The following is a 17,682-nucleotide window of genomic DNA, read 5'->3' on the forward strand; positions in this document are numbered from 1 at the left end:
AAGCACAAAGTAGACATCTTGAACAAAACCAGGCACCGAAGAATGCCTTTGCATCATGGTAGGGAAACTGTTTCCTTTTGCTATCTGTTCTCCAGACAAAGACGTGTACTGAGGAGAGACATGCAAGGTGAAGGAGTGAGGAACAGAAGAGTTCCATAGCAACAATTTGCCATTTTAAGGATACCACCCCAGTGATGCATGCTGAGGTAGATCTCATATTTTTAACAGTTGTTAACATAACTGGGAGTTGAAACTAAGTCCTCAGGATGTTGAATTCCTGGAGCTTAATCAACTAGCCCAGAGCTTTTGTTTAAACAATGTCTACAGTGCCTTTGGACAGCTTCATCTTTTGTTACTATAAGAGTAGATCAAATAAACCATTAATTCCTTAATGTAGCTACACAGTACACATATGCCCTTAGGAAGTAGCTGAAGTGACTTATTAAATCTTTTTTTCCCCCTATTTAAGTCAGTTGCAAGGCAATTAGAAAACAGTCTTTTATTAGTCTATGGAACTTTATTATCCTCTTGTATATAACTGCGCACTTTGCTATAAGAAGGATTAAAGCAGTAAAAACATTAAAAAATTTATTGAAAGTCACACTGAAGTCAGAGGGAAGATTTAATTAATTTCATCTGGTTTTAGATTAGGCCCCAAAGGCTTATAGTTCTGCTGAACAGAACAGCGGGAATGAAAAACTGAGCAATTTTCAATGTGTCAATACGCTAATGAGATCAGATAAACAGTTACAAAAGGAACTAATTTGGAATAAGACTTAGGCATCAGCTAGTCAGGATTAAAAATTATTTGTCCCCAATCCAACTTTCATGTTTCAGGAGATATCTGTTAGAACAGAAGCTCTCAAACATGAGGAACCATTAGGATAATTTCCATTCCTTGTCAAGGGAACGGTTTTGCATTGGCCCACAATTATGAAACTGTTTTGAGAATACTTTGTGTAGTATGAGATAAGCAAAAGCCACTCAAAACTGTCCTGGTTTGACAGAGGTATAGATCTTATAAAGAAACACAGCTTTTGTTTTTAACCATTTATTTTTATCATTTATTTGCCCACAGAGTAATTTTCACAAATGTTCTGCTTTAAAAAATACACTACTTACAGCGCCTGCTACCACAGAGATAGTCAAAGTACGACTACTCTTGAGCACTCTGACAGCCTGAAAATTAAAACAAAACAAAAATCAGTGTGAATGAAGTGATAAAAGGCCAGTATATATTGGATGAAAAATGCTGGTTGCCCAGGCTGGAATTTCCACAACTAAATAGGGTGGTAGGTATGCAAATCTTCAAATTCCCATGTTCGGTACACAACCCCCTTGAGTCAGTAGCCCAGTATCAAAACATACTTTTTGTGCACAGGGAAGAAGGACAGATATTAAGTAAACTGTCAACTACAACTTCAGAGAATTAAGAGGACTTGACTTTACCTCTTTATGATCCACATTAGAGAAGTCCACACCATTCACCTCAACAATCTGGTCGCCAACCTAAAGAAATTAACGCAAATTTTAGTACAGATGCTAAGTTAGTACATATATTAAGTGAAAACAGAAAGAGAGGTGCTCTCTAACATCCTTCATACAACGATCACAGGTACCAGCAGAGTGCAAGGGAAACAGACTGGAAACTGGCCAGGCTTGCACATCCTCCTACACTTGGATCTCCTATTGCCACTGCTTGGGATCAAATCCTGAGCTTGAAAGAATATTGGTCTGATCCAGGTCAATCATGTTCTTAAAATTTTAGGAAACTACCTTAATTTAAAATGTAACCATAAGGTATTTCTTTCCCATGGGAAAGAACCTCCCACCAAACAATAATACCAACACAGCTAGTGCTTTAGAGAGATTCAGAATCCTAGAAGTTGTGAATACAAACCAAGAATTCCTTGTGGTACCTACCTTGGAGGTGGCAAACTTACCTCTAAGCCCACCTCTGCTGAAAGAGAGCCCGGCTTAACATTGCTGATAAAAATGCCTGGTTTTTGTGTTGGACCACTGGAAATACTGGAAATGTAAAAAAACTCCAGACATTAATAGAATAATATTTATGGAATAAAATTCATGGAATAATACAGTGTAATACAGTTGTAACTTGTTTCTGATTAAAGAATATTTATGATATTAGCCAACTCTGAAACAAACACCAAAACTTGCCAGTACACAGGGTATATCATCCTATTTTTCTATACACCACAAAACTGGTTTTAAAGAAAAAGTGAAAATAAAAATATTCAAGCTTCTGTGTGGGGAAACACAAAAGGTGGAAAAGCTTTAGGTGTGAGAAAAAAGCAGGTTTCAGGAATAAAGCAGAAGAGTCTAGGGATCAGCTTTGGCTGCGAAAACTTGAAGATACAATTATATAACAAGCAAGGACATTAAAACAATGGTTAGGGTTTTTAGGTTTGGCTGAGATAGGTTTCGAAGTTGCAAAAAATATGCTTAGCAAGATAGATAAGTTTAAGCTTAATAATGCAATATTGTGTGTTCTTATATAAGGTATAACAACCGAGTATTGTGTACAACAGATGTATGTGTGCTGCTGTAGATTAGTTAAAACAGTTGTCTGTAACTTTTAGAAGCATGCTAATTGGCTAAGAAGCTTTTAAGAATGCTCTGTAACCAGGAAGTCTTTGGATGTCTGGGACAGTGTGAGCTTTGTGCCATCTCTGTCTCAACTCTGTATGTGAGACTGATAATGGAATAAAATAATATGAGGCTCCTGGAATGCCTGTCCAGGCTCCCTGTCCCATTTGTCGATGAAAACGCCGGCACTTCTGTATCTCACCTTACATGCTGAAACTCGTATGTATGCTGACCTACACTGTCTAAAGGACCAGGACTAATGAGATTCAAAAGCAAGAAAGTAACACAATGAAGAATTACCAATTGTTCACTGAACTTCAAGATACTGTATGTATAAAACAGTGTTATTTTCTTAGGATTATTTAATAGAAGCAAGAAGGATGTTTCATCCAGAGGCCAACATCTAGCTCAGGAACTTTAAGCTGCCATCTAAGCTGGGCCCAAACACAGAAACTACTTTTAGTCATGCTGAGCCACTCCTCCAGGTTTGTAAAATAATTTAAAAAAAAAAATCTTTACATCCTCCAAATTACAGGAGAGAAAAGTCCTAATAATTTCAACTCTATATTTCTATAGAAGAAATTCTACAATACCCCTTCTACTCCAAAACCTCTGTTAAGTATTGCAAGGACAGGAGTCCAAGAATCCCAGAATCATTATTCTAAAATCTCTTCCAAATTCAACATTAATTTTAGGAACTGGATGGTGTTTTAGTTCTGAAAAGGGTCAGAGAAAGCACTCTAAGGGCAGGGAGTGAACCTGACAGTGGATAGTGCTGGAATTTGCCACATCGCTGAGCAGAATTTTTAAGTATTTAAAAATGTAAAAGCATTTAAAAGATCCAATTCCATTGCAACTTGTACTAAGGCACTTTCAGTCTGCTCTTATTCTTAAATTTAAAAGATTTTTCCTTTATAACTGAACTTTTAACACAGGTACTTACACTTTGCCTAAAACTATGTAGTATGTGCCACAGATATCCTGCTGTTGCAGTTAGCCTTCCTGATCCAGCATGGATCTTTTATTTTCCTGACATCTTATCAAAGAAGGATGGAAATAACTGCCTTGAGTGTCTCATTTGAAAAACAGCGACATTAAATAAAAAATGTGACCCACCTGCATCCCATGCCTTTTGTACCAATCAAGCTAATGAAGACTTTCTTCTCTTTATTGCCTCTCCCTCCTGAAGAAGCAAGCCCAGCAACACTGCCCTTTGCTTCCTGCAGAGGGAAGAAACAATGCTGCAGATGTTAATTCTGTCTTGAATTTGTATCAAGACAACTATAAAATTTCATGTAGCCAGGATGAATACCAGCCAGCATCAAGATAAGATTGAAGGTCCTATTCAAGGTCCTATTCAAGGCTCCAAGGTCCTATCCTGCTGGAAATGAGTCTGAAGTAGGGTTATTTCAGTGGAGCTGCATGGCTGAAGTGAAAGACTGAACTTACCTATTTGGAGAAGATTATTTCAATAGTCAAACTTTGTCTTCAGAAAAGGTTGAAGGAAAATTAGAAGAAAGTGATATGGCAAAATAATCATTTAGATGTTCCCTGACAAAAGGGCTGGAGAAATACATGATAAGGCTCACTATTTAACTAAGTCTTTCTTCCTGAAAGCAAAAGAACAGTAATTGTGGTATTTCTTTTCACTTCTGCAACCCTTAGAAGCGACTTGCATTCAAAGTTGTAATTCCTCCACTAATATGCCTAAAATAGGCCAAATAATCTGATAAAGGTTTATGCAGTAGAACTACAGCCTGGGAAGTTAATAAGCTCAAGCAAAATGAAGTACCAATTAATGAGCAAAAGTAATTTCATTTGTGTCCTGCCCTTTCCTTACCTAATAGCTCTACAATCATTTCATATCACAAAAGATGTTTCTCACAGAATACTTTCAACAAGATACTGCATTATAGTAATGCATACAATAGCTTCTCTAAAAAGGTCAGAGGAGAAAGTGTTTCAGAGCCATTACAGATTCCCCAGAAGACATTTAACAAAATATTGACCTCTTACCCCAGAGTCTGACACAAATTGATCCACATATTGCCATTTAAGGGGTTCATCTGCTGAGCTGAAAGGAAAAAGATAATTTAAAATAATAGGACAAAATAAATGTCAATGTATTCCAGCAGCTACTTTGGAATGCGGCCTTCTATTCTGCATCCACAACTTTCTCTGGATACCATTCACATCTGGTTTATTTTCCAGGAATTTAAGCAGAACATCAAACAAGTGTACACTTATTTGGGCTACTAAGGGTTGAATATAAAATTGATAAAGCCCTCTCAAGTGAAACCATTTTAGGAGACTCTAAGAGAGACTGTAAAACTAACCATAACCACTCGAACATCTTACGCAAATGTCTATGCAGAACAACACCTCCTGTCATTAACATTTCTCAAACATTCTGCTTAAAGGTTCAGCTTTTCAACAAACATTGGAAGAGAAAAACAATTTAAAATTTTTCTAAACTCTTAGGCCATCATCAAATGCTACATACACAGAGAAATAGTGGAGCCCTCCATCAAACTAGGTGCATTGATAATTAAATTTTGAGGAGATGCTCATGACAAATGAGGAAACAGAAATTGGTTCATTTAAGTAGGCAACCGGTATAAAATCAGATTCGTCAAGCAAGACATCTGCCTGATCATTAAAAAGGATGAGACATTTTAATCAGCATTCACACATTTTCATAATTAAAAACTGACTCTTTTGATAGAAGAGGCTGTGTGAAAATGAATAATCTAACTTGTTTTCAAATGAAAAGCCATTACCTTTTCACAGGTATCATGCCAATATCTGAAAAAAAAAAAAATTTTGTTAAGTTTCTACAGACCACCAGCAATCTATCAATAGCAATCTTTGTGACAGAGGTGATTTTTTGTGTTACTTACACCTAACTTTTATGGAGACGATTTTCTTTGTACGAATGAGGTTTATGACTTCTTCATGCGTGCATGACGAAATGGAATATCCATTGATGCGCACTATCTCATCTCCAACCTCACAAATGGAAGGGAGAAGAAAAAATAATTGTGAGTTAACATTTTAAAACGTTTTTAGAATCAGATACAATCTGGCAGTAATTTGATGCAAAGGTTAGATAAGGTTGATTCGTGAATACTTTCTGAATTACAGGTAATGTCCAGATCAGACTTACCTGTATTTGTTTTAAATTAATACCAAACACCAAAAGAGCAAATTAATGGCCAAATAACAATTTTATAAATACTTTCTACTATAGATCATATTTGTACTCCACAGATTATCTTAAACAGAAGACCCTGTGTTTTAATTCAAATAATTTTGGAATTGTTTTCTTCTTTTATACTTCAGCATAAGTATTATGCTTTTAAAGTTTGCTTTTACCATATGTTTTCTGAAATACATTCTTAACTATTTTTGATGTATAAAAACTAAACTTGGTCTTTTTATCTTGCCTGATTCTGGATTCAGAAAATGCATTATTTTAATGGACTTTACCCCTTTGTCTTTTTTTGGGGACTATGCAATCCAATGGCAGCACCCCAAGGACAATCCCTGGCAGTGTTCAATTTACTAGTGTAGAGCAGACAGGGTGATTTCAGCCACCTCTATAAAATGTCAAATCTTATTTATCAGAATACAATCAAAAAGTTTCCCTTCCTCTAATATAAATCCAAATTTGATATGCTATGATGACTGGAGTAGAAATTTCCAAATTTCTATGAACTCTGCCTAATGATCCTCTTATCCAGGCAGGCTGAAAAGGAATCAATGATTTAATACACTGCCCACTTCATTTAGGGCAGTGCCTTATTATCTGCCCAAGATTACACTGAAAAATGCCAGGTCCTGGCTAAAGCACCACAAGCAAAGACTTTTACTTGACATGAACCACGTGACGTGGCTGTATGAAAATTAGTTCTTGATTTCTTCCATTATCAAAGGAGATCCACCCATTGCACAATAAGATATACAAATGATTACCAGGAAACTATCTTAAAAAAACCCATCAACAGTATCATCTTATACCTCTGATCTCCACAAGGACAAAGCCAAATACTTTGGCTTTACTTCTCTCCAGTAGCATTTCCTCTGAAGTACTGTGAATATTTGTTATGTAAAATGTATTTGATGACATTTTTCTCATCAACATCGGCAGCAAGGGATTTTTTTCTTACTTGATGAAACTTTGTGTGTGTCCTCACAAACGTGTCTGGTTTCACAGCAGCATTATCCCTAGTTATGATTGCTTAAAATGTTGCATTTAAAGACTCAAGTGTCAAGCTCCCAAATACCATTTTAGGCTTAAGTTTTCCATGCTGGTATCTGCGTGAAGCTGATTTCAAGTTTCAGCAAAGCTAAAGCAACTATTTTTATTCAACAGAATTTGAATTTGGGTGGAATGCGTTATCATGCTCATTAAAAAAAAACAAACCTACAATTACTTTGTTGATAGGCTCTGTGCTTTCATTTTATATGAGAGGAGTGAGTGGAACTGGAAGTAGGAATTCCTCAATATAGCCTGTGTTCTAGAGGCTGTAACACACACAGAGACACAACACTGGGTGACAGGACATCGGGCATGCTGTCACCTTCTGCCTTTTTTCTTATGTACTAATGACCACTGAATCTTCCTACTGCAATCTGTCCAATTGAAAAAAAAAAAAAAACCAAACAAAAACAAAACCCCCAAAACCCCAGCAATGTATCTTGTTTATTTCTTTCACAAGCTTTTCTAGTTCTTCTGGGAAGTGTCTCATGCTCTGCAATACTACACAAAACATTAACAACATGTGCACTCTACCAGCTCCTGTGTCACCCTTTTCACTGAAGCTGAACATTTCTGTCTGACACAGCACAGCACGAGAAGGCTACAAAAGCCAAGAAAACTGTCCTGCAGAACGGGACACACCCGCAGAGGCAAAACAGGACTGTGGTCCCTAGCCTCTGACCAGTGGGACATCCGCTCCCTCTGCTGGGCATCCAAAAAAATCTCATCCAGGGCAACGGCCTGCACTCCTAAGAGCCTGACAGTTTTTATTCATGCCAGTTGGATTTTTTAAAATAACCTTTAATAAGAGCAGAAATAGGTCAGTAATGAAGGATTTTGAACATACAACCTGTGGTAAAACTACAGAATCAGACAAGAAAAGCACATGGGGTCTGCAGTTTAGAGTTACACCCCTGATAGCTCTTGCTGTCACTCATTTAACCAACTTGTTCCAAAGATTCAAAACCACATCCATCCACCCAATCCCTTTTCTGTTGATTTTACATATGTGATGGTGGTGGGGGGGTTTGTTTGATTTTTGTTTCGTTTAAGATACTCCCTTTACTCACATCTTCCACATCATGCAGGCTATAACAGACCATGGAGCCTGGGTTTGCACAAACCCAACCCTTAAAAAGGGTCACCTATCATTCTGTTACTGACTCCAATGCCTTAATGCACAGAAGCCCCCAGTTTTAGGGCTGCAAATGGCAGTGCCATCATGGGGCTTCTTTTCAGCAGAACTCATGTTGTTCTGAGGATGTCAGCATTCACTGAGTCAAATCTGTTCTCATCTCCCCAAGAGGCACTTACAAAATTATAAATGCACGCAAGAGCATTTTATTTTTCCCTCCAGTACGGAAATGAGCTTTTCCCATACAGATATTTTCAACAATCCTCTTTACTAGACTGTCATCTAATTTCTGAAACTCAATGCTCTTCACTCAACCTAACAACATTTATATTGCTGACAGACAATGACTGAGGGGGCTTTACAAATAACCCAATCTAGGTTGAACTACAGGAGATGTATAGGCATACAGCAAACTGCTTCTCTTTAGGATACTTGAACAGCTTTTCCTGAATAAAGGTGTCTCATACTGGAGTAATTAATAGCTGTTTTGATGTATTTTGTTACTTTTGTACTGGTATCACTGTATACCAACCTAATGAATCAGAGCTGTAGAGATAAAAGTCTGTGGGACTGAGTAGAGAACAGTAACAATTATTTTGGTATTATATCACAGTTTCCCCTTTCCCTATCGAACAGGGAGATGACAGACTTTTTAGAAAAAAGATGCAAACCTAACTTTTCTCAAGTAAAATGCCTATTATTTGTAACTTTTAACATGAGAAATATAATATTTAGTGCTTCTAGGAAATTGAAGGGGTTCATATAATAACATCAACTGTTTCAAATTTCCCATTTTGTGTACTTCTTCCACTTTCATCATTCACACCAATCACTTTGTATTCAGCAGGATCCTCACACACAAGTATCAAAAAGCAGTGGAGGGGGAGGTGGGGAAGATGGAGTCCATTTCTTAATGGAAGGACAAAACACTTGTGCCTTTTAGAGAAACTGTAGTCAAAAAAGGGTCAAAACTACAAGTGCCACAGAGAACCTTCATTATTATTTGGTCATTTTAATGTGACTTGGAAAGTACTTCAAGGAGAAATCATGCTATCTGGACTGGAAATTTTAAAAGCAGCAGGATGTAAAACGGATGTACAATAGAAAATCATTATACCTTTCTCAGACAGCATTTTTGGGATAGAAAATGTGTAGAGATTTTGTTAAATAAAGCAGGTGGGTGAAATTTCAGAAGCAGTTGGCTTTACTGTGAGACAGCAATTTAGAACAATGGGCTGCCTGTCAGGTCTTGTTATTCAGTGAGGTTCAGAAAGTGCCTAGTGCCACCTATTATTCAGGCACTTTAGGCTGAGCTTTAACACCACCTATCAAAAAACAGAAGCCAGGCAGTCACAGGAGCTGCAAAGCACCATCTGCCCATATTAATTCATAAAATCTAACCCTAACAAAATCACAGTCAAACATACTTCCCCCTTACTGTACCTACTCTGCCTGCTAAACACTAACCATGTTCTGAGTTGCAATAAAGTTTGTACACTCCAGCCCAAAGATCCTTCACAATCCCACTCACTGACACCAACATGTACCACGATGACCTCAGTCACGGAAAGCCATGGGGCTTTTTTGTCTACTGAGAAACTAGGAAAACTGGCATCCTTATTGGAGCACAACAGCTGAACATAACTCCTTATCCAATGATCATGTGAAAATGTTAGTCTGAAACAAGCAGAGCTGCAACAGTGCATTAAGATCTATGTACTAGCATGCCAGTTTAAGCTCTTTATTGATCAGCATCATTAGTGCTTTCCAGTATTTTCCAGATGTCACAAAAGCCATATAGGTGACTGGTCTCGGTCTTTTTCTCAAGTTTCTAGCAGTGGAGGAAGGAAGCAGATGGAATCTCTCCACAGAGCTAACCACAGCCCAGGAGCAACTCCCTTGTGTACACTTCCCATTCTTGCTGTGTAATGTAGAAGATGAGGTACATGAACTTTTGTAGTGCAAACTCTGAGAGGATTTTAATCTGAGAGAGTTGTGGGATAATACTGAAGCATACCTACAAAACATGCTAGCCTAATTAAACACTGCAATGAATCTTGCCAGTCTAACGTATTTTGAACTAGTATTAAACATAATCCTTAGCCATCAATACTTTCAGCAAATATTCAGGCTTGACAAATTAAAAGTAGAAAGGCATATTAGCCTTTCCACTCACAAGCTCAGACCTTTAATACACCTTATCAGATTCAAAGTCTGAAAGAAAGATGCAGACATTTGCCACAGCAATTTCTCACTTCACTTCTCACTAAGCACATGCCGCAATGCCACATCCAAAAAGAAACCAAACGCCCAAAACTTCATTAGTGCAAATTGCACAAGTATTGCAGTGTTTCTACATAATTATTTTTGCCAACCTTATTGGCAAGTTCATGTATCTAAAATTCAATACAGGAAGTGCAATTCTATGCAGTACAGAGGACACCAGGAATAGTTAAAAATACATTCTTTCTTCCATTGCATAAAGCAAACCCCCCACAATTTATACATGAAGTTCAAGTAAGCATTTAATTGCACAAATTGTATCACTGCAAGGTGGAATTAACACTTTCAGTATTTATATGCTCTGTTCTACATTTAATCAGAACCTGGCAACTTAAAACACTTCCACAGTCTAGAGATCTTTCTTTCCATCTGCTTACATATAACCGCTGCTACTCAGGAAGTATAAACATTCCAGAAAAACCTTTAACCTTCAAAAATTATCATATCCCAAACAAGGAAAAAAAAAGGTTTACATATCACTAAAAACAACAAAATGAACAGTTTTAATTACTTGATTCACAACTGGTATAACAGTATTTACAACGGCATTGACGTATATATCTTAGGAATTCTGCTAGAAGAGACAAAGAGCACCTTAGCAAAAGCAATTTCTAAATGTTAAAGAACAACCCTCAGCACCTAACAGTACATGAATATAATTTTCTTACCTGAAGTCCAGCATTGTCTGCCTGTCCTCCTTTAACTAACTGGGAGATGAAGAGGCCACAGCTGAATTCCACTCCACCTCTTACACTCAATCCAAGCCCTTCAGGATTCAAACGATCCAATCTCACCTCTTTCAGCTTTCTGCAAAAATGGAAACAATTGAGTGTTCAGCTGCATAACACCTTCTCTCAACAACGTTTCAGATGAAAGTTAGACACTATTTTTCTCTGATATAATTTAGGCATTTAAAAAAAGCAAGTTGACTGAAGTTTGGATGGATGTGTGTTAACTAAAGCCATCAAGTTTATTCATATGAAAAGACATTTGCAATCACTGAAACTGCTCTTACAGGGTTGGAGGTATGAGAGTTTTTTTTTAATTATTAAATGCAGGAAAAATGAGAAAAGATTGTTTTTGACTCCTTTACCCTGCTTTTACTAGATTAAACTACTTGGCAAACAATTTCAGGCAGCTGTACTTCTACGAAATATAGCAAAAGCAAAATAACTATGCCCAGCTCTACAAAATGAACACTGTTTTACTCTGAATTTACCTGGATACTCAGTATTTCCTGCTTGTATTTAAGTTAGCTGCCTTTTTTTTTGTTGCTGTTCTGCACTCTCTTACCGTGAGCGTTTGGGTGTAAGCTGATCATATTCCACCTGGTGTTTTAATGGGATGAGTGGGCGGATAGCATCGAACAGAGGCAACCTGCTTGGTTCATTAATCACCAGTTTTAGGTCCCCCACAAGCACTGGGAGATTCATAGACCTGCAAAAACACAGCGACAAAACAAGCACAAGTAATCAACACATCAAGAAAAAGCTTTGTTTGATAAGTTGTTGTGTATGTGGCTTCAATGTTTGCATGTTCTTTCAAGCTACCAAAAAAGATATTTATGCATATACTGGTTTGACAAAAGCAAAATAGCCTCTGAGAAAGCAAACCTTCTGAAAATAAAGAATACTTGCTTCAAAACATGTGACATCTATACATTCACTTGATCCTTTATGGACATGCACATCATGTTTATAGATGACATCTCCAATTTCATTTTTGGAGTACCCACAAGATTTTATGGAAATGTTTGAAAATAACTCTCCTGATTAGACATACTTGCCTAACTAGATTGTTTTTCTTCACTAGTTAGGAATCCTTGCACATAAATCTAGGCTACAAGCTCCTTCCTTTCCTGAACTTAGAGGACTGAAAAATTGCTTCAATCCAGGAAATAAAAAAATCATCACAATATTCAGCAGCTAGAGCAAAGACTTTGTTTAAGTTTCAATTTTTGTTCAAAATCAGATTTGAAGGGTGATCAACTACTTAACAAAACCTACAGAAGTTAAACTGCTGTGAACATCTCTTTCATGAGAGCTAACCAAACTGGTCTCCTTGAAACTGTCAGCATGGAGATAGTTACAGGTTCCAAAATACACTTTGTTGTACAGCTGCAGGAGTGGAGGAACAGCTAAGGTTCATTGGATCTACTCCTATAAAATATTCAGCTAAACTTACTCTGTATTATTTGCTGTTCCCTTTCTTTTAATTTACATTTCCTGGCATGCAACTTCTCTGAAGCATGGGCAGCGAAAATACGGATCAGGAATATCTATATGGGATTAGAGGTCAAATACTTCTGGAAATGCTATTCACAGTGAAGCAGACATTAAGTGTTAGCTCCAACAGCAACTGCGCATATTTTTGCCCTGGGATATTTCACAATGTATTCCCAGGAAGTGATATGTGATCAGTACAGGTTCACAGAGATATTGAAAATCTTGCCCAAGACACTGCAGTTTTAGAAATTGTAGAAAAGTTGCCATATGCATTGTTAATTTTGTAACTGCAAGAACATTTTAAATAATTCAGATCTACTGAACCAAGTGGCTTTCCAAACAACAGTCTTTATGAATGGAAAAGCAATTAGACAGACCTGAGTGAAACTGAATCAGATAGGCAGCTGAATACCCCCATAACTCCAGCTCAGTGCAAACATCAGGTGGCAACGTCTACATTTCACTCAGCTGAGATGCTTTAATTACGATATTAATGGAGACAATGTCTATCAGAGCCACTTGTCTATGATTAGTGGAAAATACATTCTCATCTTCTTTGAAAAACAATGGTTTAGAGGCTGGTGTCATTCTCAGTGATACAAGTCTGAGGCAACTGTGGTAGAAATCAGTTCAGCAAAAGGACTGGTAATAGGCCTATCACCTTACCAATTTTTTACCATCACTTTGTAATAAGCCAGAGTCATTAAACATGCCAAATAGATTCCAAGACTAAATTTTGCCAGTTTTCTGAAAAACAGTTGCAAAATTGTTATCTGAAAAGTTAGCAAAAAATCTTTGAAAAGTGATGTCAGTGAAAACCTTTGTGCATGTGGCATTAATAATACTAATCCAATAAGCATTATTTGGAAATGTTAAGGAATTTTATTAATGCTCTCTTCCTGTTTCCCAAGAACAGTTCTATCATGCAGGAGCTTCCCCACACACACACCCAAATATGAATCCACCAAATGCTTTTACAAAGCTGCCAAGTCATAAAACCAAAGTAACTGTATAAGTGATTACAGACATGCTCCTTCTTTGCCTGCAGGTTATACTGTGAAACCACAAGATTTCATTAAACGGGACAAAACCCTCTTATTTCAACTACATTCCTAGTAGCATATAGAAAGACTACTTAAAATTCTGAATATAAATTTTTCAAATTTAAAAATATTAGTAAAATTCTACATGAACATCTATAAAGCTAGACCTTACTGGTGGTACATCCGCAGCACATCATAAAGGTAATCCTTCTCCGCTTCATTGTCAATTAATAGATTGACCTGAAAACCCAAAGACATTATCATTAATCTCTGACTTAGTAGCCACGAATGCTGGACATAAGAGACTTTCACAGATTCTTAAGCCATAGAGCAAAGATTTCATCAAGGAAAAAGAATTTTTTTAAGATAAACATGTTTTTGCAACAAAGCATTACCTCAAAATGTCACACTTACAACAAGACTTCCTAAAATTAGTATTACAAATCATTAGAAGAGGTGGTGAATACTGATATATTCCGTGTGCTACATCTCCCCTCAGTATTAGTATTATTACAACAATATCACATTTGTCTTACCTGATAATCACTGTACTGTTGAATGAATGTCTTCAGAAACCTTTTTGGCCACTCATTAATGTAGCACATGCTGTCACAGATAAAGCCACCACACTGAGATATAATCTATGTCCTGTCGTCCAAACCACCGATTTCAGGAGCTCACTTATAGCATTATGCAAACTGCTACACCTCTGCTCCTCTTTGCTCCAGCTCTTAACTGATAGAACTTGCTAGTTATTCTTTCCTCCCCCACTAATAGTACCTTTACCTAAACCAGTGTCATATTACTATGCCTGCTCTTGGATAACTACAGTAAATTAAAGCAAAAGAAAACCAAACCGGAATTCTTACATGAGGAGTTCAATTTATATTCAGTGATAGTGAGACCCCCCACTAATCTTACTTGTAGTGAGAGGTCACATCACATTAGTTTTACATCTGGACAAGCCTGATGTTTAGGAAAACAATTTACATCTGACCTAAAGGGTAATATTACTGTGATGTGAAGACTGAGAAGCAATTTGCATACTTAAAGAAAGGCCCTTTCTTTCTAGGTTTGCAATGGTTTGTATTATGTTCTAAACTAAATACATGCTTCATATTCCTTTTGTCCCACTTGGCTCTCAAAAGCCAGCAAGACTTCACATACCAGTGGTTTTCTATTACTTGTACCTTTTGGCTCTCTAAAGCCAGCAAGACTTCGCATACAGGTGGTTTTCTGTTACTTGCCTCCTCTGGAAAAAGACACTTTGAAAACACTTAAAGGCCAGAAAGCTACACGCAGGTCAAGATTGCTTTACAGTAACACCAGTGAGTAAACCAATTTATTCACAGTGAATTTCAAAACACAGAGGATAAAGTCTGACTTAAAAGGAAATAGAATGTTTGAAGTCAAAACTTCACCAACACTGTGCAAGGCTAATTGTAAAGGTAAAACTCAAGATAAAACTAATTCCAGCATCCATTTTTTCACTTCCTTGACAGGTAAAATAGAGAGCTCAATCCCCAGTGCTAGCTAAGATACTGTATGAGCAGTGTCCCACAAAGAACATTAAATGTTTAAGTGCATCAACCCTGCACAGCAAAGGGCAAAAACATCATCATCATCATCTCTTCTCCTGATGGGGAAAACAAAGAGTAAAAACATTTCATTTTTCTTCCAGTATGCTATCTGGTGGATACATCCCCATTTCCTCTCAGAAAATGGAGGGCCACATCTAAATTCTGCTATTTCTTCTCACAAAACTGTCAGTCTTCCCGTTTGACTCCTGCACTTAGCCTGCACCAGCAACTTCCTTATCCTCTGACAAAACCCAACACCCACACAATTTCTAATATATTCTGAATGCTACAGCTGGGTTCATCATCCTGGGCCACCCCTACTAATGGGTCATTCTCCTCCTTCTGCCTTCTATTCCCCCAATTATCACTGCATCATAGCCACCTGCATCTCTTGCCATTTTCCTAATTCTTTAACTCCTCAGGATAGAGTCTTACTGTAGACATTTGATTTACCTGGGCTTATCATGAGCTTCTAAAAGCTGACTCTAATTTCTTTAATCCTAAAATATCATGCTCCCCACCATCTCAAAAAAAAAAAATTAAAAACCAGTGGTGACATGGTATAACTTGGATCACAGAAGTATTTTAGTACCTATTTCTTGAGAAAATGACTGTAGAGTCATGGGATAGCTGATTTTCACACCTTTTAAACCAAGGATATTAAAGAAAAACCATCTGGATACAGCCCTGGACAATCTGCTCTTGGTGGCCCTGAGCATGGGGGGTTGGGACAGACAAACTCCAGGTGGCCCTTCCACACTCAACCCTCTGTGATTATTTAAAGAGTCTTCACAGTAGTTTCATCATTTATGATCCTAGAATACAAAGAGTTGCTTATGCTCTATTTCTCACTACATAGATTGCACTGTTTCTCATAGAAATTAGTAAGAACTCATCACAAAATCTGCACCTACATAGTAAAAAAAAAAAAAAAGAAGAAGTATGTCAAGAAGTCTACCAAAGTTTATTCAGTGGAATAGAAGCTGTGGGGAGCAAAAAGCACTTTTTGGTGTGGAAGAAGTTCAAATGACAATAATGCACTACGTTAACACTAGCTCAATCTGTCCGGTTTCAAAGAAGAGTATGAAGTCCTATTTAAGCTACACAGATTTCAGAAAACTATTGAAGGAAAGGGAAGAACTGATCAATATATTTGCATATATTACATACTTTGCTGCTTGATTGATAGGGAAACTGATCAAAATTGCTAAGAAAAAATAAACTAAGAAAAAAGAAAATAAAGAAAGTGGCCATTAACTCAGGAAATTTAGATCCTGTAGCTGAGCATCTTCACCGGTGTGTCACAGAAAAAGTAAGCATCCAAGACTGTGGATGCCACAGAGGCCACTAGAAGCAGGAGGACAGAAAATGAAGAAAGACCTGTTTCAATGTCTTCTGACTCAGATAAAGTTGTCACTGATATCTGCATCGCAGCTGTTTGCAGCAACACTGACAATACATCTTACGTTATCAGGGGTGGGGCTTGAATGATTTATGAATTGTAGCAGCAATGAAAGGGAGAAGGTTTAAAGTTCAAGACAGTAACCACCCACCTAGAAACCAGACTCTCTGAAGAAATGTTGCACAACCCACTGTCGAGTTACACAGTAATAGGGAGCAAGGCAGAATCAACAGGCTGGATGACTACAGTCATTACTATGGAATACCCAGGTCCTTAATGTTTTTGAACTCCAGTTTGACATACAGTGGGTTTTTTTGCAGTCCCTCTAATTCATCCTAATAATCCTTTAGTTAATGTGTTTATCACCAGGTGACAAATACTTCTATAAAACTTCACATTACTTTGCAGAAATTGTGTGTCCCAGCTGACAAAAAAAAGACCAAACAAAAAAACCCGAAACACTACAGAAAACTTTAATCTGAGAGAGTCCTGAACGGCTTGGCAAAAACATCTTTTACGCATGCAAACTATTTTCCTCCTCCTTTCCTTAATTAGAGCTTTCTCAGCATTCTTCGCTCATACAATTTCGCGCTCTGCCGAGCACTTATTTAACCGGGTAAACGACAACAGGACGGTGCCAGGCAGCCGGAGCCGCTCCATGTATCAAGTGCATTTGCCCATGAGTGCACACGCACAATTGCGCCGGGGAATGTTAAGGTGGAGCCGCAGCGGGCCGGGCCCCGGCTGGGCGCTCCAGGGCCGAGCGGGCACCGCCAGCGCCCGCACTCCAGCACCTGCCCTGCGCCTCCCCGAACGGCACCGGCTGCAACGGGGCATTAAACAAAAACAGATTGTACCAAGCCCTGGAAAAGCTCGTGCACTGGGGACCGTTCCTCTTCCCTGCCTCTCTTTCTAAGGGTTTTACACCCATCATCCCCTCCCCGGAGGCTGCCACCCGCGCCATTGGCAGGGCAGTGCAAAGTCCCCGAGCTTCTCCCTTCCTCCGCCGTGGCAGAGCCGTGGCCGGCCAGGGGGGCTGCGCTGCCCCAGCCTCTGCTGCCGGGGAGGCGGCCCCGGCTGTGCCCGCTGCCTCACCTTGTGCCGGAACTCGCGGGCGACGCGGCGCTCCATGGTGCGGGCTGCGGG

General features: G+C 38.3%; 1 protein-coding gene across 4 annotated transcripts in view; it reads right to left on the reverse strand.

The window, feature by feature from the left end:
- The window catches only part of USH1C (USH1 protein network component harmonin), a 47,099-nt gene extending 29,423 nt beyond the window's left edge, over window positions 1–17,676 (reverse strand). Inside the window, exons 1-11 of one of the 4 annotated variants that reach the window (XM_042038612.1) lie at window positions 14,091–14,292; window positions 13,727–13,794; window positions 11,580–11,723; window positions 10,955–11,093; window positions 5,508–5,616; window positions 5,388–5,412; window positions 4,624–4,681; window positions 3,724–3,827; window positions 1,944–2,028; window positions 1,450–1,509; window positions 1,123–1,179 (exon numbers count right to left, since the gene is read on the reverse strand). In XM_042038612.1, the coding sequence (XP_041894546.1) occupies window positions 1,123–1,179; window positions 1,450–1,509; window positions 1,944–2,028; window positions 3,724–3,827; window positions 4,624–4,681; window positions 5,388–5,412; window positions 5,508–5,616; window positions 10,955–11,093; window positions 11,580–11,723; window positions 13,727–13,794; window positions 14,091–14,159 (918 nt within the window). In that variant the 5' untranslated portion in view covers window positions 14,160–14,292. Of the gene's footprint in view, window positions 1–1,122; window positions 1,180–1,449; window positions 1,510–1,943; window positions 2,029–3,723; window positions 3,828–4,623; window positions 4,682–5,387; window positions 5,413–5,507; window positions 5,617–10,954; window positions 11,094–11,579; window positions 11,724–13,721; window positions 13,795–14,090; window positions 14,296–17,631 lie in introns of those variants that run through there. The other 3 variants (XM_042038610.1, XM_042038611.1, XM_042038613.1) reach the window with 3 other exon arrangements.
- Between the last annotated feature and the right edge of the window lie 6 nt (window positions 17,677–17,682).

This window comes from Corvus kubaryi, unplaced genomic scaffold (assembly GCF_017639235.1).
Source record: "Corvus kubaryi isolate FWS band 111438036 unplaced genomic scaffold, C.kubaryi_AGA036_p1.0 37392, whole genome shotgun sequence".
Lineage (NCBI taxonomy): Eukaryota > Metazoa > Chordata > Aves > Passeriformes > Corvidae > Corvus > Corvus kubaryi.